The following is a 22,267-nucleotide window of genomic DNA, read 5'->3' as shown; positions in this document are numbered from 1 at the left end:
ACCTACCATAAGCTTCAGAGCAACAAACTGCATGGATTTTGGAAACCAGAGATCAGTGCTGATCACAGAAAAGTTACTGATAGGTGGGGTAAGTAACTGATTAACACTAAATGGAATCCTGTTGGGAAATTAAATGTCCTACCTGATTCAAGATTCATGAGGGAAAAAGAGTTCAGATGTCAGAATAGGAGTAAATTTCCCTGGAGAAAAGGTGACCTTTAGAAGTGAACAAGGTTGACCTTGAACAGGTGTCAGAAATCACTACATTTGTGTAGTGGAAAGCACACAGGTTTTGGGAGTCCAGCTAGACCTGAGTTTTGATCTCAAATCTCCAACGTACTTTTAATTTATTTATTACATAAACTTAGGCAAAGCACTTAACCTCTCTGAGCAACTTCCCCACCTACAAAGTCTGAATTAGAAATCCTATACCTATAGAGCTGCAAAGCCTCTATTACCATACCATATACATAATGAATGCTCCGTAAATGGTAGCTATTACTGTTTTAAGTCTGAACCAAAATTAAAACCAAAGATGACCTGAAATAGGGGAATTCTCAGGAATTCTTGAGTTGGGAAATAGTTGACAGAAAGAAAGTTATAAAAGCTTGGACACTATATATTCTAACATCAAATATCTAAATATCAAGAATGACAGATGAGCTCTAACTGTATTGCTTTTCATTAGTAGGACTTTTCTTCTCTGTTGTACAAAATGTAGTATATTTTCCACCAAGAATTTATGGATGGTGTTGTGAGAACCAATGCCATCACATGGGCCCTGAGATTTAAATAATTTTAATATAATATTTTTTTAAAGAAGAAAAAAGTTTGAAGAAATCTAGCAATTTTACCTGATGAGGTCCTGAACTCGACTGTTAAAAGCATCACCTTGTGAGGGTTTGTTTTTCATTTCCGGTGTCGATATTTTTGGTGTAGCTGGCCGGCTGTTTCCATCTGGTCGATTGGCAATCAGGCAGCTAAAAACCACAGCACTGACTTTGAGAAGTCCAGTTGTCAAACCTTCAAAAACTTGCTTATTTGTATTTCTTCCCAAAATAGCATTATTTTCATCAGGAACATAAACCTAGATAGAAAAAAATATAGTAATTGTATTTCAGTAAAACCACCAGAAATGGACAGAGATAATTTGGAAACTTTCTGGAATCCTAAGTAATTTTGAAATTGTAGAGGTGGCTAGCTAAATGTTTAGGTGTTGGTTCTGAAGTTCGGCTGCTGAGTTCAAGTCTCAGCTTTGTCCTTGCTAGTTGAGCGACCTTGGGCAGGTTACTACTTCCAAGCTTCATTTTCTCCTTTATAAAACAGGGACAACAGCAGTGCCTATATCTTAGGGTTCTTGTCAGGATTAAGTGAGCTAATTCACATAAAATGCTTAGCTCATGCCTAGGCATCTAGTAAGTACTCAATAAATATTATTTATTCAATTGAATAAATTATATTAAGAATTTGTATGAGCCCAGAAAATGAACCAAGTGGTAAACTGACAGCAGCACTGTTTTCTTGTTAAAGTGAATGCTAAAAATATCTAATCTAAATTTCTCTATTAAAATGAAATTTGTATTTCTTATCACAAAATGGCAAAACAGTTTTTTCCTAATATATAGGATCATATTTGGCTATCTTTGTGTATAGTTTACAGGAAGTAACATGGTTAAAAGTTGGGACTAGCAGTTAGAACCTGGGTTTGTAATTGCAGCAGTAAATCAACCTGTGTAAATTCTGAGAACGATGTCTGGCACATAGGTAAGCCCCACAGACGTGTTATCTGCTACTACACTGCTACTCTTACTATGATTCTATTATTGCCAGGAGTAAATACTACTGCGTATGAACATCAGCTCTCATAGAGAAGGATGACTTCAGAAGTACAAGGGTTAAATACATAATTACCATGCTGGGAGCCCTTGTTCTGCGATGCTGGCTACTTAAAGCCTTACTCTTCCCAGGAAGAGGAGGGGCTGCCTCCTGAAGGCCTTACTACCAAGAAAGGGGCAGAGACAATAGGCTAAGGATGGGAAGAAAGGAGGTCTGGACTTGGAATCAGATGGTACTATATTCAAGATCCAGTTTTTCTTCTAGCGGATTACATGACTTTAATAATTTTACATTTCTGAGATACAGATTCTATAGCTGCCTACCTGCTGGGACTACTATAAAGTTCAAATAATAAGAAGAAGGGGAAAACACCTGGCAAACTATTACACTTGACAAATGCACTTAGTAACAATCAGCCTTTGCTTATCCTCACTCTATACCTGCACCAGTTCTATCAGAAGATAGAGGAACAAATGACCACTTGGATTTAAAAAGAGGATCTTTATAAACACAAGCAAATGTTCCTTCCATTCCTTTTGTTGTTGTTAATGTAGACATTCCATGAAAATCACTTTTCTGAGAATGGCCTGTTTAAGACTGTTGACCATAAGTTATCTCTGACCACTGAGCCATTCTGAAGCCCAAGTAATTAGAGTAGAATATTTCTGCAGTGTGTGCTCCAGTTAACTGGTGAAAGTTCCCTTTGAAACTCTATAGCAGTTATAAAACAGTCACACAAACCTCTTCAGGTTGTGACTAGCGTAACCTAGCCTGTCCCAATACAGAAGGTGGTATATGACGAATGGAGTTCGAACCTAGGATTTCTATATAGGTTGGAATGAGCAGGTTATGCTGCAGTGAAACACTCCTCAAAATGTCAGTGGCTTCAAACAATAAAGCTTTATTTTTCATTCACATGACATGTCCATGTCAGGCTGCCTGAGGCTCTGCTCTGCATTCCTGTTGTCCTTACTTTGGAGCCCAGGTGACAAAGCAACCACCATTTATAGCAACAAAGACCAAAAGAACTTTCTAAGATAATCAAAGTGTTTCAGTCTACACTGTTCTATATCTGCACTAGTCACATGTGGCTTTTGAGCACTGGAAATGTGGTTAATGTGACACAGGGACCGATTTTTTAATTTCAATTAGTTTTATTTTAATAGTGGCCAGTGTATCAGACAGTACAGAGCACTATAGGTCACAGTGGCAGCGAAGAAAAAAGATCTCTGTAAGGTCCTGCATCAACATTAAATGCATTACTTGAAAGTGACACCATTTTGCTCACACCTTACTGGCTAGAAGTAATCACATAGTCCAACCCAAGCACCAGGGAGCCAAGAAATGTCATCCTACTATGTACTTGGAAAGAGGGAGAGAAGCAGAACATTTGGTCCACAGTACTATTGACTACATGGTTTTGTTAGTTCCATTATGACTATACATATATTATTTATAGTTAAGCTATTTAGCATATCATGATTATATTTACTTTCTTATACAAATTTTTGGTTTTAGTCAGGTAACTTTTTTTGTATGCTGAATTTCCTATTTATCTGTCATTAATTCATTGTCAACCTTTCTGGTTAAAGTGGAATTTCCTCTCAAGTTCAAACACATCAGGGATTGTTGGTTCTTTTTAGCCTCCTCAGTGGAGACATTCTTCCTGAAACCTACCACACCCCTGCACTAATCTGGCCTGCTTGCTCTGTAAGCCCACTACAGGACTCTCATTTTGAGATTGTCCTTCATCTTCATCTTAAGAATTCCTCCCACCCCTTCCTGGGTTAGATTCCCTTTATTTCTTGGATTCCACGTCTTCTTTTTCTTCTCATTCTCTCATTTTGTTGAGGAATATATTCCAACAACTTCCTTAGAAAGGGTGCAGCGCTGGGTGTTATATGCAACTAATGAATCATCAAAAACTAATGATGTACTGTATGGTGGTTAACTTAACATAATAATAATAATAAAAAGAAAGGGTGCATGGGAAAGAAAAATTTTGAGACCCGTGTGTCTGTAAGTATCTTTCTTTCATCCTTATACTTGATTGATAGTTTGGCTGAATAGAGAATTCTTAGTTGGAACTACTTTTCCTTTGGAGTTTTGAAAGATTGCTCCCCTGTTTCCAACTTCAAGCACTGTTAAAAGGTCCAATCTAATTCTTAATATTTTTGTACATGGCCTGTTCCTTTCTGGGAACTTTTAGGAACTTCTTATCCCTGATTTCCTGTGTCTTGGTATAGGTCACTTTTTTTTTTTTTGGTGTAAAAACTCAGTGGTCTTTTTAATCAGAAAACCACGTTTCACTTATGGGGAAATTTCTTGCATTATTTCTTTGCTAATTTCCTCCCATTCATTTTCTCTGTTGGACTTTGGTCCTGAACTGAGCGTGTAATTTTCTTATATTTTGTTTTCTCCTGCCTTTCATCTTTGTTTTTGTCCTACTTCTTAGGTGATTTCCTTAACTTTATTTTCCAGTCCTTCTACTAGGTTTTTCATCTGTGATATTTCTAATTTTCAGGAGCTCTTTTTTTTTTTTTAAAGATTTATTTATTTATTTGAGAGAAAGAGCAGCATGTGTGGGGGAGGGTCAGAGGGAGAGGGAGAGAGAGAATCTCAAACAGACTCTGCACTGAGCACGGAGCCCCACGTGGGGCTCACTCCTACCACCCTGAGCCGAAACCAAGAGTTGGACACTTAACTGACTGAGCCACCCAGGCACCCTAGTTTCAGGAGCTCTTTTTGGCTCCCTATATGTTTTGTTTTTATAGTTTCTTGTTTTATGGATACAATATTTCTCATCTCTGTGAAATTATACTTTTTTAAGATTTTATTTTGTTTCCTACATGGTCTCTGTCTCCTTTGAATTCTTTCTCTGTACTTTAGATTGTAAGCTTTCCTTAAATATGTGGTCATGTGGGGCTTTCTGCTCATACTCAAGACTGATACATACAGATTAGTGTATCACAATCTTGATCCAATCATAAGCTGGATACAAACTCTGTGTGAAGGGCTTCAATTTGGGTGACTAAACAGAGACCTAGCTTTCCCAGTGAGGAATCCCAAATATTAGTATTTATATGTCTGTTCTCCCAGGAGAGTTGGTTTCATAAGAATGAAATCCTGTATCTTCCAGGCCTGGAGTATATAAGATGGGCTGCCCATTTTTGCAGAGATTCATAGAAGAAGGAGGCTGAGTGGCTCATTATTTAAGGAATAGATTTTTCCTAAATCATTTTGTTTTTGTATGACTTTTTGTGCCTGCAGATGGTATCCCCATGCCTGTAGTAACTTTGGTTCAAACTCTTGTCTTCTGCCACAGTTGCGGGGAGGAGGCTCTTGGCTCTACATATGGCAGATGAAATCCAGGGCAGCTAAACTGCCTCTTATTTATTTATTTGAAAGATTTTATTTATTTATTTGATAGAGAGAGACATAGCAAGAGCAGGAACACAAGCAGGGGGAGTGGGAGAGGGAGAAGCAGGCTTCCTGCCGAGCAGGGAGCCTGATGTGGGGCTCAATCCCAGGACCCTGGGATCATGACCTGAGCCGAAGGCAGATGCTTAACGACTGAGCCACCCAGGCGCCCTTAGTTACTTATTTTTAAGATTTATTTATTTATTTATTTGACACACAGAGAGAGAGAGAGAGAGGGAATACAAGCAGGGGGAATGGGAGAGGGAGAAGCAGGCTTCCCGCTGAGCAGAAAGCCCAATGCAGGGCTTGATCCCAGGACCCTGGGATCATGACTTGAACTGAAGGCAGATGCTTAACAACTGAGCCACCCCCTATAAACTGCCTCTTATTTAGACTGCCAACCAATTACCCTCTTTCCAGCCCCACTTTCATCCTCATCTTCTGAGAAACCTGGTGACTCTAATTCTTGTGCCTTCTAGAGTTCTGTGGCACAAATTTTCTCCTGACATTTTTCTTCCTGTTAATTTAGGTTTTAGCTTTCAGGTAACTGTCTTTCAACTATCTGCTTTCCAGATTAAAACATATTTGCTTTCCTTTTCTTCCCATTTTCTTTGTTTTTGAGGATTCAGGCCTGTATATATCTACTGTAATACTAGCAGTGCCCTCAGGCAGAGAAAATGTAACTTGTGTGTTCAAATTGGCCACATTTTAAAATTAACTCAATAAATCCACCAAAAACACAACTTTCTTTTTTCTTTTATACACTACAGAGAGAATATGAGAAATACACTTCTGGGTAATGTCAGGTTTCTCCATCATCACAAATTTTCATAATCCTTTCTTTTCGAGAAACTTGTACTCATTTTCATCAGGTATTTCAAATAAAACACTATGCATCTGTATTTGGCAATCTTTCGTTTAATTAGAAGTACTTTATCCACAAATTGCATCTTTAAAGAATATAGTTGAGAATTAAGAAAAAATAAAATCTGAGATACCAAAATTAGTGTCATTTATTTAATCACTTGCTTATCTGATATTTGCGTATCTACTATGTAAGTGATCAAGGGATCAGAGTGATGTTCTGTTCACCTTAAGGGTCATTCAGACCCCAGAGACTCTGATTTTACAAAAAACTGTAACAAGCTGTGGTTTCATGGTTTATAGAAGAACAGAAAGAACAATATAAAAGAGAAAATTGGTGACCATTTTAGAAACAGGCAGTAGCAAAATGTGACACCAATTCTTGGAAACACAAGAAAGGACATATATGAGTGCAAAAAGGCACTTCAATGTGAGACTCAGTTATTTCTACGACTAGCTCATCTTTATTTCTTCTGATATTATTACTTACTATATATCAGTGTAACTGCTTATGCTCAAAATGACAACCTAAAGATACCCCCCCAAAAAAGGGGTATGAGCCATACTCACTGAGAGGGGGTAAGAGAAGGAAGGATGGAGATTAACATCTATGAGGTTTCTACTAAGCCAAAAATGCTTAAGCATTTTTCTTATATCATCACATTTAATTTTTACAGATTAATAATTCAAGTTCAGAGATATCGAGGACATGCTAGTTAATGGAAGGTCTGGGACTTGAACCTGAGTTTATTAGACTTTAAAGCCCATGTGCTTTCAGGGCGCCTGGGTGGCTCAGTCGTTAAGCGTCTGCCTTCAGCTCAGGTCATGATCCCAGGGTCCTGGGATCGAGCCCCTCATTGGGCTCCCTGCTTCGCGGGAAGCCTACTTCTCCCTCTCCCACTCCCCCTGCTTGTGTTCCCTCTCTTGCTGTGTCTCTCTCTGTCAAATAAATAAATAAAATCTTTAAAAAAAAAAAAAGCCCATGTGCTTTCTCTTACCCCACACTGACTTCCTCTCATTGGGTACCTCTTTTACTGAGGATTCTGTAGAATCTCTGTCTTTGGTGGAGGGAAGTGAATATTGGTCATGGGCCAAACACTGTTTTTCTGATGCCTCTACCATTAAAAAAAAAAAAGAAAAAGAAAAAGAAGAATTCTATAAGAGCTTTATCTTGGCCAAAGGGTAAGAAAATATTATATTTAAGGGTTGTTGGGATAATTCTGGGTTAAATGTACTAATCTCATTATTCAGAAACTGTCAATGTGGTTTGAGCATCAAATGTCACTTCTTCACTGGCCCTAAGAAAATAAGCTCAGTGTAAAGTAAATCAGATATATTTTTACGATATTCTTATATTCTCTGTCCACCAATGACAACTTTTGATTTTCTATTTTATTGGGGAGTTCTACTTAATTTTAGAAACACCATTTGGCAGTTTCTCATAAAGTAAACACAAATTGAAAAACTTCTCAACAATCTGGCAGTTAGATGAAGAACCTTATGGCCTGCAGGAGCCAAGCTTCCCTTGTTAGGCTTGCTGCACTGAATCCTGGGACTTCAGACCTAGGTCTAAAGGCCCTCACTGTACTGAACAGTCTTTTACTTTCTCCCCATAATTTTCTAGTTTCCAACAGTCTAAGTTAGCCTGACATTCAGTTCAGTCCATCATATTTTTCCATAGAATTCTGTGCATGTATATGTGTGTTTTCTCATTTAGTATTGATCCCTTCACTGCTGAGAACAGACTTTGCTTTTGCTTGTATTCTTTGGTGAAGTCTTTTTTGGTCTCATCAGGACATTTTATTCAAATGGCCATAGAAATTTTCCTTATCCTTCAATATATAGATTTTTCTTTTGCAATGCTTTAATAGGAAACCAATGTTTCATCTAGGAAAGAATAAATTTTTTTTTTTTAAAGATTTTATTTATTTTTTAGAGAGTGAGCGAGAGGGAAACAGCATGAGAGGGGAGAGGGTCAGAGGGAGAAGCAGGCTCCCCGCTGAGCCGGGAGCCCGATGTGGGACTCGATCGCAGGACTCTGGGATCATGACCCGAGCCGAAGGCAGACGCTTAACCATCTGAGCCACCCAGGCGCCCCAATAATTTTCTTTTTTTTTAGGATTTTATTTATTTATTCATAAGAGACAGAGAGAGAGATAGAGAGAGAGGGAGAGAGAGGGAGGCAAGGCAGAGGGAGAAGCAGGCTCCCCGTGGAGCGGGGAGCCCGATGCGGGACTCGATCCCAGGATCCTGGGATCACAATCTGAGCTGAAGGCAAACGCTTAACCAACTGAACCACCCAGGCACCCATAGGAAAGAATTTCAAAATGGCCTAAATTAAGGTAAGGAGGGGCTTATCTTCAGTGAGACAAAAAGGTTCTTCTCTTTAAAAATGAGATTTGATAAAAAGAAACTTGCAGGAGAAGGTATCTATACTGTAAGGATAATGTATTCAGAGCAATACTCTATACTGTTGTCTTTTGTCTAGGTGGATATCACTGTTACTTGCCAGAGGTAAAATAACTCATTAGCAGCCTGCTCTTTGGGGGCACTTAGTAGATGAAAGGCACACTTAGAGTTCTGATACATGTTTATAGACCGACACTGGAGTTTGAACATCCTTCCAGCACAGTTGCTTGGCCAAGGGCACATTGCAAGTTGAGGGCCCTGTCCTTTAGGAAAGGTGTGCTAGCAAAATCCTCCCCTCCCCCCTGCTCACTGCCCTGATCTACTGCACACCTGGCTTACCTGAATCTGGAACACATTCCATCCTGGGGTGGGTGGTCTGTGAAGGGCAGGGGAAGGTTACCTTCCCGGCATGCAGCAGTGCTTGTAACTACCACCTGCTGGTATGTACCAGGCCTGGCCTGGGAAAAAACAGAGCTATTGTAGCTTTTGGCTCTTCTGAAACTGTCACTCCTGAGGCAGAAATCTAAAACCACAATTTTTCTCCAATGGATGAAAGGTATTTCCTTTAGTATATTTCTTCAGAATATACTGGTATGGTCATTATCTTATAGTAGCAAATTACAAACTGATTTCATGTACATATTCTTACTATAAAATGTCTCCTTCCTCTCAAAAGATATTTGACCTTTGTAAAATCTGCAGATATTTCATATAGTTTTAGATCTAGAAAGAACCTCACAATCAATTTTTTTTTCATTTTATATTTGAGGAAACCATGGTCCAGAGGAGAAGACTTTCCTGAGGATAAAGAAACCATCAGGTTGGAATTGTACTGTGCTGCTTCTCTAAACCTATTCCAAGGAGAAATCCAATATTTATAGGACCAAGCCCCGAGGCAAAGTGTTTTAGCAAAATTAAATTAAAAGTCATTATCACTTTTAAAAGGCAAATTCACATTCTTTATCCACCACTACCCCACACTACCAAAGTAGTTTCAAAAACTTTCTACATTCTTTTTTGAAACACAGAAAGATGCTTTTCTTAGTAGTACAAATCCATCCTTCTGTAACATGATTCCATGAGAGAGAAAATTAACTTGGTAATCCAGCGGTAATTCTATCCAAATGATTTTTAGTATTGTGAAGTTGAGGTTATGTATTTTTAAGTTGTATAGTATATTTGTTCACAATGGTCAGTATATGAATTAAGTTCACTGAGAACCAATAGGAGATTGTTTAGAGATAAAGGCTTAACTCAAGAACCAAGAAAAATCTCAAGTAAACAACCTAACCTTACACTTAAAAGAGCTAGAAAAAGAACAACAAACGAAGCCTAAAGCCAGCAGAAGGAAGGAAATAATAAAGATCAGAGCAGAAATAAATGAAAGAGAAACCAAAGAAAAAAACAACAACACAGTAGAACAAATCAATGAAACTAGGAGATGGTTCTTTGAAAAAGTTAATAAAAATGATAAACTTCTAGCCAGACTTATCAAAAAGAAAAGAGAAAGGACCCAAGTAAATAAAATCACAATGGAGACAGGAGAAATAACAACCAACACCACAGAAATACAAACAATTATAAGAGAATATTATGAAGAACTATATGCCAACAAATTGGACAACCTGGAAGAAACAGATAAAAACTCCAAACAAACAAAAGTCCAGGACCAGATGGCTTCACAGGTGAATTCTACCAAACATTTAAAGAAGAATTAATACCCATTCTTCTCAAACTATTCCAAAAAATAGAAAGGGAAGGAAAACTTTCAAATTCATTCTATGAGGCCAGCATTATCCTGATACAAACCAGGTAAAGACTCCACTAAAAAAGAACTAAAAGCCAACATCCCTGATGAACATGGATGCAAAAATTCTCAATAAAATACTAGCAAACTGAATCCATTAATACATTAAAAGACTTATTCACCATGATCAAGTGGGACTTATTATTCAACACTCACCAATCAATCAATCAACATGATCACCACACTAATAAAAGAAAGGATAAGAGCCATATGACCATGAGATGCAGAAAAAGCATTTGACAAAGTATAACAACCACTTATGATAAAAACCCTCAACAAAGTAGGTTTAGAGAGAATACCTCAACATACTTCAATATAATAAAGGCCATATATGAAAAATCCACAGCTAATATCATTCTCAATGGGGAAAAACTGAGAGCCTTGCCTCTATGGTCAGGAACAAGACAGGGATGTCCACTCTTACCACTGTTATTTAACATACTACTGGAGGTCCTAGCCACAGCAATCAGACAATGAAGTGAAATAAAAGGTATCCAAATTAGCAAGTAAGAAGTAAAACTTTCACTATTTGCAGATGACATGCTACTCTATATAGAAAACCTGAAAAACTCCACCAAAAAACTGCTAGAACTGATTCACAAATTCAGTAAAGTCGCAGGATAAAAAATCAATGTACAGAAATCTGTTGCATTTCTATACACCAACAATGAAGCAGCAGAAAGAGAAATTAAGGAATCAATCCATTTACAATTGCACCAAAAACAGTAAGATACCTAGAAATAGACCTAGCCAAGGAGGTGAAAGACTTGTACTCTGAAAACTATAAACACTGACGAAAGAAATTAAGATGACACAAAGAAATGGAAAAACATTCCATGCTCATGGACTGGAAGAACAAATATTGTTAAAATGTCCATACTGCCCAAAGCAATCTACACATTTAATACAATCCCTATTAAAATACCAAAGCATCTTTTCACAGAGCTAGAACAAACAATCCTGAAATCCTAAACAATCCTAGAATAAAAGACCCTGAATAGCCAAAGCAACCGTGGAAAAGCAAAGCAAAGCTGGAGGCATCACAATTCTGGAATTCAAGTTATATTACAAAACTGTAGTGATCAAGACAGTATAGTACTGGCACAAAAACAGACACATAGATCAAGGGATTAGAATAGAAAACCCAGAAATGAACCCACAACTATATGGTCAATTAATCTTCAACTAAGTAGGAAAGATTAACCAATGGGAAAAAGACAGTCTCTTCAGCAAATGATGTTGGGAAAACTGGAGAGCAACATGCAAAAGAATGAAACTGGACCACTTTTTTACATCAGACACAAAAATAAATTCAAAATGACTAAAGACCTAAATGTGAGACCTGAAACCATCAAAATCCTAGAGGAGAACCCAGGCAGTAACCTCTCTGACAGCAGCCACAGCAACGTCTTTCTAGATATGTCTCCTGAGGCAAGGGAAACAAAAGCAAAAATAAACTATTGTGACTTCATCAAAATAAAAAGCTCTGCACAGGAAAAGGAAGCAAACTAAAAGGCAACCTATAGAATGGGAGAAGATATTTGCAAATGACATATTCAATAAAGGGTTAGTATCCAAAAACATAAAGAACTTATACAACACCAAAAAACAAATACAATTAAAAAATGGGCAGAAGACATGAACAGGCATTTCTCCAAAGAAGACATATAGATGGCCAACAGACATGGAAAGATGTTCAACATCACTCATCATCAGGGAAATGCAAATTAAAACTACAATGTGGTATCACCTCATACCTGTCAGAATGGCTAAAATTAACAACACAAGAAACAACAGGTGTGGGGAGTACGTGAAGAAAGGGGAACCCTCTTGCACTGTTGGTGGGCATGCAAACTGGTGCAACCACTCTGGAAAACAGTATGGAGGGTCCTTAAAAAGTTAAAAATAGAACTACCCTGTGATCCAGCAATTGCACTATGAGGTATTTACCCAAATAATACAAAATACTAATTCAAAGGGATACATGCACCCTGATGTACAATAGCCAAATTATGGAAACAGCCCAAGTGTTCATCGACTGATGAATGGATAAAGATGTGGTATATATATACAATGGAATATTACTTGGCCATAAAAGAATGAAACCTTGCCATTTATAATGACATGTATGGATCTAGAGAGTACAATGCTAAGCAAAATAAGTCAGAGAAATACCGTATGATTTCACTCATACATGGAATTTAAGAAACAAAACAAACAAAGGGGAAAAAGAACAGAGAGGGAGGCAAACCAAGAAGCAGACTTGTAAGTATAGAGAATAAACTAATGGTTACCAGACTGCAGTGGGTGGGGGGATGGGTGAAATCAGTGATGGGGAATAAGGAAGGCATTTGCTGTGATGAGCACCAGGTGTTGTACGCAAGTGTTGAGTCACTATACTGTACACCCAAAACTAATATTACACTGTAGGTTAACTAACTGAAATTTAAAGAAAAATTAAAAAAAAGAAGAAGAAGAAAGCACCTCTTAAGACAGTGTCAGAGTAAGGAAAAAAAGGGCAAAAAATGTGGAAGGACTCCAACAGCAAAATAGGTTTCTATACTGTTGGCACCATTTTATTTCCTTTAGTTACTGTCATTAGACGTACAACAGTTTTTTCCCTATTGATATTTTATAAAACATCTATGCTTATGTTTTTTTTTAAAGATTTTATTTATTTGACAGAGAGAGACACAGCGAGAGAGGGAACACAAGCAGGAGGAGTGGGAGAGGGAGAAGCAGGCTTCCCGCCGAGCAGGGAGTCTGATGTGGGGCTCGATCCCAGGACCCTGGGATCATGACCTGAGCCGAAGGCAGACACTTAATGACTGAGCCACCCAGGTGCCCCATGCTTATGTTTTTTATGCATAAAAACAGAACTAATGAAAGATACTTACCCTGATGATTTACTTTGAAGTATAAAAACAAATCAAATAGGAATAGCTAATAGTTTTCAACATCTTTTTTTAATTCCACAAATAATATTGACTGTATTAAAGACAGCGTTATATTTTATGCCACATATTATTTCCCTTTCTAATAATTTGTAACTTCTAGTCTCTGTTTAAATATTTTATGCAAAGTCCTAAATGATATAATTTTAGCAAACTTTAGAGTACATGCCTTAGTGGTCATGATGCTTGGAAATATCTTGGTTTTAAATGTTGAATCATATCATTCTTCTGCTCCAAACACTCCCTGGCATCTTACCTCTTGTAAACTAGAAGCCTAAAACCTCATAATGGCCAACAAGGCCTTTTCTGATCTATTGGCTCAGTTACTTCTCTAAATTCATATACTACATCCTGCTCTGTCTCTTGTCTCAATTCAAATGCTACCCTATTCTTAAGCCTTTGTAGACTACCTTTTTAAAGTAACATTCTGGGCACCTGGGTGGCTCAGTCGTTAAGCGTCTGCCTTCGGCTCAGAACATAGTCCCAGGGTCCTGGGATCGAGCCCCACATTGGGCTCCCTGCTCGGCAGGAAGCCTGCTTCTCCCTCTCCCACTCCCCCCTGCTTGTGTTCCCTCTCTGTGTCTCTGTCAAATAAATAAATAAAATCTTAAAAAAAAAAATGAAGTAACATTCTTCTCCCCCAAACCACTTTCTCTTTACTGTTTACTCAGCTTTATTTTTGTTCCATTGCAATGGTCATCTCCTAAAATGCATTCCTTTTTCCCCCAACTAGAATATAAGCTCCATAAGGGCAAGACTTTGTTTACTTCTCTGTTCTTGGTCCTAAAACAACATTGACTAGTATAGGTGTTCAAAAAATATTTGTTGATTGCATGCAGATACTGATTTTCAATTAAAAAGACCATCCAATGACTGTGACTCATTCAGAAGGTAAATCAATAATAAATAAATCAATAAAACCAGCACTTAAAAAAAAAGTATAGTATGTAGTCACCTTGGGTAAATTTGTAAATTTTGCAGGTTACTCCTTGTCCACACAATATCCTATTCTTCTTCACCTCTTATTCCTCTTTCAGTTGCTGCAGTCCATGTGATACATCCTCTGTCTTCCCCATCCACAATGTAAGTTTTATGCCTCAACCGAGCCCCTGGGAATGCTCTGGTTTATTACACTAACCACAATGCATTTTAAATGTCTCTTACCTGTCCTTCCTACTAGACTGTGAGCTACTATTTGCCTCTATACTTCCAGTGCCTATGGTCTAGTTTGTGCTTCTAAATATTTGTGGAATGAAAGAATAAGTAGCTTCTAGAGGCATTTAGAAAGCAGCTTTGGTATGCTGAGAGTACTTTGTTGGAATCCAGGAGGCCTGAGTCTCAGTCTAGCTTACCCACTAGTACCAGCATGACCTGTGTGTCTCCAGTTCCTCTTCTATAAAATCAGGGAATTCAGCTTTCACTAATATTTACTGAGAGTCTACTGGGAGTAAGATGATGAATGAAGTGTTTTTATATGCATTTGTTTCATTAAATGTTTATAGCAACCCTCTAATATATCTATTATTCTCCCTTTATGCCAATGAGAAAACAGAAGCTTAGATAGGTTAAGCAACTTGCATAAGATTGTGAAGTCAGTAAATGATGGAATAGTTTCTCAATTAGACACTAGATTCTATGTTTAGTGACTTATCCCACTCAATATCATTGTATCTTCCTGGTACGAGGTTAGACTGGTTAATCTCTAAGGCCTCCTTGAATCCTCAGATTCTATGATTCTGTAGAACTTTATTTATGATCATGAAGTTATCTAAGTAAAGTCATCTACCTGGAATATAAACAAGAACCAGGAAATAACAAAAACAATGAAAAAGGAGATGGAAGCAGGCATACTAATGTCAGTGAGAAAACAGTTAACCAGTGAAAACGGAGGTAAAATGATACCACCCCTTAGGAAATTATATAATAATAACGCTAGAGGGAGGAACTTGAAGAACAGAGAATCAGAGACCCTCAGCATTGGACAGTTCCATAGTTAGGTTAGTATCTGGTTCATCTTCTCAAACAATAGAGGGATTTCTTAATATGGGTCTGACATCCTCAGCCACAGGGTACTCACTGAGGCAGGCCTTTCCAATTTTAGATAGTTCTAATTATTGTGTTTAAGGCAGTGTCTGTCCCTGCTGCCAGCCCTGTTAGCTCCTCACCAACCCACTGGTCATTGGTCTCCTCATTCCTCTGTGGCAGGAGTGCTGCCCTTTCCTAGGAGAACCATTCAGAAATTTCAAAACAGCTCTCATGTCTACTGAGTCCCAGTTTCTTCATTTGTTTCTTACATGGCATGGTTTACACTTCCTTTACCTATCTGGTTACTCTCTATTCTGCAGGGGGACTATCATCCTCTTGTTCTAGAACAGTATTCAACTACATGCTATCACGGGTTTTTTCAGAAGTCAGGCAACACCCCTAACGTACTAAGTTCACAGTCATCTAAAACCTATCGGTCTTTCCTCTAACCTTCAGTATCTTTTACACTGATGCAACAGAGAAGCTAAAGTACTACCACACCTTATACTCTGGAGCTAATTTTTTTCAAACCAAATGCCAGACCATTGGGATCTTTATCAGATAGATCTCTATCACTCCAAAACTGATCTGTTCCTCCTACTTCTGTACAAAAGCGATATGCCTGCTTTCTATGCCTCTCACACACCAGACTTAAGCCTGAATTCTCTGAATGTACAGAGCTAACCAAGGAGCCCATGCTGGGATACATCTTACCATAACAGCTTTCATTCTCTTTTGGAAACTCAAACCGTGCCATTTCTAAAATGGAAGCAACTGGGGCTAATGGGCTAGGGGTAAGCAGTGTGCGAAGGGGAGAGGGGTGTGTGTGTGTGCACACACTTGCACATGTGCATGCCTACACTTTCACAGATTTATAATTGTCCATTCTAATATTTCCCATTTGGTTCATCTTTGTATCTTCTATTTCTTTGCTGAGAGATTTTCTATTTTGTCAGTTGTTCAAGCGTATTTGTGATTGCATGTTGAAGCATTTTTTTGATAGCTGCTTTAAAATCCTGTGAGATAATCACAATATCTATTTGGCTGTCTTTTCTCACTCAGCTATAAATTTTCCTGGCTCTTGGTATGATGACTGATTTTTAAATTGTGTCTTGGACATTTGGATATTAGGTTATGACTCTGGATCTTACTTAAATCTTGCATTTTAGACTACCTCCCCTGATACCACACTGATGGGGGGAGGCGGTGACATGTTGTTACTGTCAGGTAGGGATGGAAGTCCAGGTTGCCCACTTGGCCTTCACTGACACCCCCAGGGGGACGGGAGGGTGTCCCATTCTTGTTCGGTGAGAGTAGGAGTTCAGGCTCCTCACATAGTTTCTGCACTGATACCACACTGGCTGGGAGCTGGAGAGGGAGCATGTTACTTTCCCCCAAGTGGCCTCCACAGGAGGGTGGTGGTGAAGTCCCAGCTTCCCACTCAAACTTCTCTGAAACCACCATAGTGGAAGGGCATTGCACGAGTGCTTAACTGCTTCTTAAGGCCTCAGATTTTTCCAGAGTAACACTCACTGTCACTTCACAGGGATTTGTCTTGTAGCGGTTAATATTAGTGGAGGGAAAGGCAGTAGTGTGAGGAACAGCTGACGATTCGTGATCCATCAGCAATGTAAGATGCTGTGCTGACACTTTCACCCACATCGTCACACTTGACCCATACAATACTCCCACAGAGCAGTACTACTATGCCTATTTTCAGAAAAGAAAACTAGGGTTTAGAGAGGTTAAATTATGGCAGAGTCAGGCTCTCAATCTAGGCAGTCTCCCTGCTGAGCCTGAGCCTTTAACTACTTGACTGTACCACAGTGAGGGTTAATCAAGATGACACGTGGAAGTGCTTGGAAATTAGAAAGCACTAAACAAGTGCGAGGGAATTTTTATTACCACTTTCCAGAGTACTCACACAAGTGACCATGATTAGGTAAATGAAAATTCAGGCTTAATCCAATGTTAATCATTTAAACATTGTTTCCCTTTGTAACAGCTACTCAAAAGACGCTACTCAAAAGATGCTTCATATTCAGCAAAAGCTGCAAGCAAGTACCTCTGAAAGTTTCAAAGGTAGAACTTTAGGAAAATATACATACATATTACCTTCTCATAGGCATTTCTACATTTTGCATATATAGAAATGAGAGCTGAATCTTGGTTTAATCTCTTCAGAAAGGTTTAAGGTGAAACTTGTGAGGAGAGACAGGTTATGGATAATCACTGAGCCATGCTTATCTACTTTATAAAAAGGAGATTAACACTGTGGAGGAACTCCTTCAGTTTAAGGAAGTACTTTTTTTTTCTATTTATTATGTTATGTTAATCACCATACATTACATCATTAGTTTTTGATGTAGTGTTCCATGATTCATTGTTTGCTTATAACACCCAGTGCTCCATGCAGTTCCTGCCCTCCTTAATACCCATCACAAGGCTAACCCATCCTCCTACCCACCCCCCCAGAACCCTCAGTTTGTTTCCTGTAGTTAAGGAAGTACTTATATGTAGATCATGAAGTACATGAATTCACACCAGAAAGGAAACGTATGTCATCCACATTTCACCTATATTTGAAATAACAGTATAATTCTCTGATCCACAAAACACATTAGCCTACAACAATTTCTTTCATTCACTTATCAAATATTTTTCAAATACTATGTCCTAGGCTCTATGACGAGCTCAATGGTGAAGATAAAGACATAGTTTCACTCTCAAGAGTTCACAGGTAAATATACCAGAATTAGAATTCCATGTGGTAAGTGCAACAACCCTAGAAATAAACTCATGGCACTGTGAGGACTGGTGCAAGGAACACTGCCCAAAGGAGGTACCTCCTGAGCTGGGTCTCATAGCAAGGGATGAACTTCGCTTGGTGGGGTGGTGGTGGTGTGGGGCAGCAGAATGCACCAAAGCAAACAGGATGAAAAAAGGCATTAGAGTGTGTGGACACTCAGGGAGCTGCAGGTTACTGGGTGCAGCCAGAGCAGCGGGAAATCAGACTGTCAGATCACAGAGGCCTGGGGTGCTTCATTAAGGAATTTAGCTCTTAATCTAGAAGGTTAGCCAGTGAAGGATTCATTTCAGAAAGAGGACTTGTCATAATGTGTAGGCTGTTATGGAAGAGGTTAAAACTAAAGGCCGGGAAGGAGGCTACTGTATTGTTACAAATGAGAGATGATGGGGAATGGAGAATAATCTCATTAAACTGCATATCTGGGAAGTGGAGAGGAAGGAGTTATTCACCAGGATAGGGAATAGAGGAGAAGGGAGGACAGTCCCAGTTTTGGACATGGTAAGTTTCGGATACTAGGTATGGAGATGCTGATTTGGGATCACCAGGGTATGGATAATAGTTGAAGTCATAAACATAAAACTGTCCATGAAGATTGTACAGCTTGATGGGGAGGAGAAGAAAAACTCAAAAAGGAATCCTGGGAAACATCAACATTTGCAAAATGGCCCACTAGGAGGACAGTCCAGAGGGAGACTTATATAAACCAAAGGAGGGAAGATTTTCAACCTGGGAATCACTGGTCATCTTGGTGAAAGCATTCTGAGTAGATGGTGGGAGGAAAAGCCCAAGTACAGTGGATAGAAAGTGAATGTGTAGTGATGAAATGAAAAGGGTGGGGGCAGATAGCTCTTTAAGATGCTTGGTTGTGACAGAAAGGGGTGGTAAATGGGACAGAAGCCCATGAGCTGTGCCTTCTCTTGTATTGGGGAAAGAACAGGGCCTAATGACAATGAAACAATAAAGCCTGATGATGCTGGGGTCTTCCACGTGACAGCTTAGTTTTTGGCAGCTTGGACAAAAACACATGCAGGAATTAAAACTGTCAGAAAAATATGGAAGTGCTAGTCTGAAGACAGGTAATCTGCTCCAACAAAGAAGCCCGATTTTCCCAAGTTAATGATAGGCAATAGTAAGTTTTCAAAATTATGTCATTTACTTGTTTTTCTAAAAATACCTATCAAATATCTATTAAACTTTATGTAAAACACAATTTAAAAAAGGTTTCAGTCTTCCCCTTTCACAACATTGATCTGGGGAACAAATCCCCATATATTTCTTAGGGCAAGCACTAAATCTCAAAGGAAGGGAGAATATGTGTGATTTGAAAAAAGTAACTGTAGAGGGTCTTCCAGGCCGTTCCAGGAGGCTGTCCCACCTAGAGAGAGGGCGGCACAAGTCTGCTTCCTGAGCCCGAAGTCGAAGGCACGTGACCGAAGAAGCAGAGATCACCGTGGGGCCTCTGATCTTCCTGGGAAAGGCTGGTGATCGTGGTGTGGAGGGGCCCACCTCTCCTCACACCTCTGTGTTGCTGGGCTTAGGCCTGGCCACGGTGGTATCCCTCACTCTGGCTACCATGGGCCTGGTCCTTGCCCTCCGGAGGCACCGTACTGCTTCTCGCTTGGTGATATGCCCTGTGTCTGTTCCCCAATAAAAGAAGAAAGTGAAAAAAAAAAAATGGCTTCAACTATTATATCCATACCCTGGTGATCCCAAATCAGCATCTCCATACCTAGTATCCGAAACTTATCATGTCCAAAACTGGGACTGTCCTCCCTTCTCCTCTATTCCCTATCCTGGTGAATAACTCCTTCCTCTCCACTTCCCAGATACGCAGTTTAATGAGATTATTCTCCATTCCCCATCATCTCTCATTTGTAACAATACAGTTACCCTTCTAGAGGGTCTCTCTGCATTCCCACAGAGCCACTCTAGGAAGGCAGTTCAGTAAATACTAGTTTAAGTGTCTCAGTGTGTCCGGTACAAGGTTTGGAGGCAAAAGCAATGGATTTTAGTATGGCTTCCCCACTAACTTTGTATGTGGCCTTGCACGAGTTATTTAAGACTCTGAGTGTGTTCCCTCATCTGAAACTTGAAAGGGTTGTATGAGAGAATCTTTAAAGTTCTTAACAGCTCTTGATATTTTATGATATGTTGACAAGTGGGTCTAAGGTTGTTGATTTAGCTTTTCTTTTCTCTCTACTTGGTGATTTTCAAGAGCACATGGAAAGATTTCCTTCCATGCCTCCTGTTCCAGCCATTTGCCACACTGTTCCCACCTGCCTAATTCCTACGTAGGTTTGGTTTCCAACACCACTTCCTCAATGAGGCCTTCTCCTACCTTCCTATTAGGAAGGAATCTCTCCTTTCTCTGCCCTCTCAGAACACCTGATCTTTATTTTGCTTATGGCATTCTTTGCTTTGGCATTCATGTTTTATTTTACTAGACCAGAGGATGGTGCACATTTTCTATAAAGGGCCAGATAATAAATATTTTGTGCTTTGTATATCACACAGTCTCTATCACAACTACTCAACTCTACCATTGTAGGGGGAAAGCAACCAAATGTAATGAATGGGTGTGGCTTTGTTCCAATAAACTTTATTTACAAACAAGTGATGGTTTGACATGTGGATCCTAGTTGGCTGACCTTTATGCTAGACTATAAGGTTCCTGAGAGCAAATTCCACACTCTAGTCTCTCCGTGTTCTTTGTGATGTCTAGTATAGCATATTCTTGACTGAAGAGGGCATATAAATAAATTAAATAAATTGTGCTCACTTAAAATACGAGGAAAGAAAATCAATAGCCATTAACTTTATGTATTTCATATCAAGAAAAAATGAGAGAATGAATATGAGTGCATACGAAGATGTGTAGTCATTAGCTCTCTGGCTTGTTTCTCCCCTCAATAATCCAGTTGGTGTCTTTACATCACTGTATTTTGGACAGAGTATTTTTTTTTCCCCTTCTAAATCTAGGGCACAGTAAAATTTCACTTAGCATACAATGCCAGAAGTCAAAGGACCCTTCTGCATGTACACAAAAGCACATTTCCCTCAATTTTTTGTTTTGAAAAATGTCAAGCTGTCACAAAAGCCTAAGAATAGTATACACTGAACTATATACTCTTTACCTAGACTCACCACTTGATATTTTGTCACATTTTCAAAAGCACACTTTAAAAATAAATTTTATTCTAAACTATACCCATTTTAAGTGTATGCTTCAATAAGTTTTGACAAATGATAATGTCCATGTAAGAACCATCATAATCAAGATACAGAACATTTTCAACACCCACAAAAGGTCCCCTGTGCTCTCTACCCCTGAGGCTCTAGGCAATCACTACTATGCTGTGTCATAGATTATTTTGCATTTCATAAAATTTCAAATAACTAGAATCATATAGTAGGTAGACTTTTGAACTGGATTTTTTTTCACTCTGAATAATGCTTCCATGAATTCTGAATAACTCATCCATGTTGCTGAATGTATCAATAGTTCATTCCTTTTTTTTTTTGTAGTTTTTAATTTTATTATATTATGTTAGTCACCATACATTAGTTTTTTTTTTTTTAAAGATTTTATTTATTTATTTGAGAGAGAGAATGAGATAGAGAGAGCATGAGAGGGGGGAGGGTCAGAGGGAGAAGCAGACTCCCTGCTGAATAGGGAGCCCGATGCGGGACTCAATCCCGGGACTCCAGGATCATGACCTGAGCCTAAGGCAGTCGCTTAACCAACTGAGCCACCCAGGCACGCCACATCATTAGTTTCTGATGTAGTGATCCACGATCCATTGTTTTTGTATAACACCCAGTGCTCCATTCAGTACGTGCCCTTCTTAATACCCATTACCGGGCTAACCAATCCCCCCTCCCCGCTCCCCTCTAAAACCCTGTTTGTTTCTCAGGTCCATAGTCTCTCATAGTTCACCTCTCCCTCCAATTCCCCCCGCCCATTTTTCCCTTCCTTCTCCTAATGTCCTCCATGTTATTCCTTATGTTCCACAAATAAGTGAAACCATATGATAATTGACTTTCTCTGCTTGACTTATTTCACTTAGCATAATCTCCTCCAGTCCCATCCATGTTGATGTAAAAGTTGGGTATTCATCTTTTCTGATGGCTGAGTAATATTCC

At 39.0% G+C, this 22,267-nt stretch overlaps 1 protein-coding gene across 9 annotated transcripts in view; it reads right to left on the bottom strand.

The window, feature by feature from the left end:
* The window catches only part of SCAPER (S-phase cyclin A associated protein in the ER), a 422,618-nt gene that overhangs the window by 79,295 nt on the left and 321,056 nt on the right, over positions 1-22,267 (bottom strand). For all 9 annotated transcript variants that reach the window (XM_081829597.1, XM_081829604.1, XM_081829605.1 and 6 more), the window contains one exon: positions 855-1,087. In XM_081829597.1, the coding sequence (XP_081685723.1) occupies positions 855-1,087 (233 nt within the window). The remainder of the gene's footprint in view (positions 1-854; positions 1,088-22,267) is intronic.

This window comes from Leptonychotes weddellii, chromosome 9 (genome assembly GCF_054177405.1).
Source record: "Leptonychotes weddellii isolate Sample4059 chromosome 9, ASM5417740v2, whole genome shotgun sequence".
Classification (NCBI taxonomy): Eukaryota; Metazoa; Chordata; class Mammalia; order Carnivora; family Phocidae; genus Leptonychotes; species Leptonychotes weddellii.
Note: the sequence above shows the minus strand (reverse complement) of the source record. Positions and strands in the feature narration are given on the sequence as shown.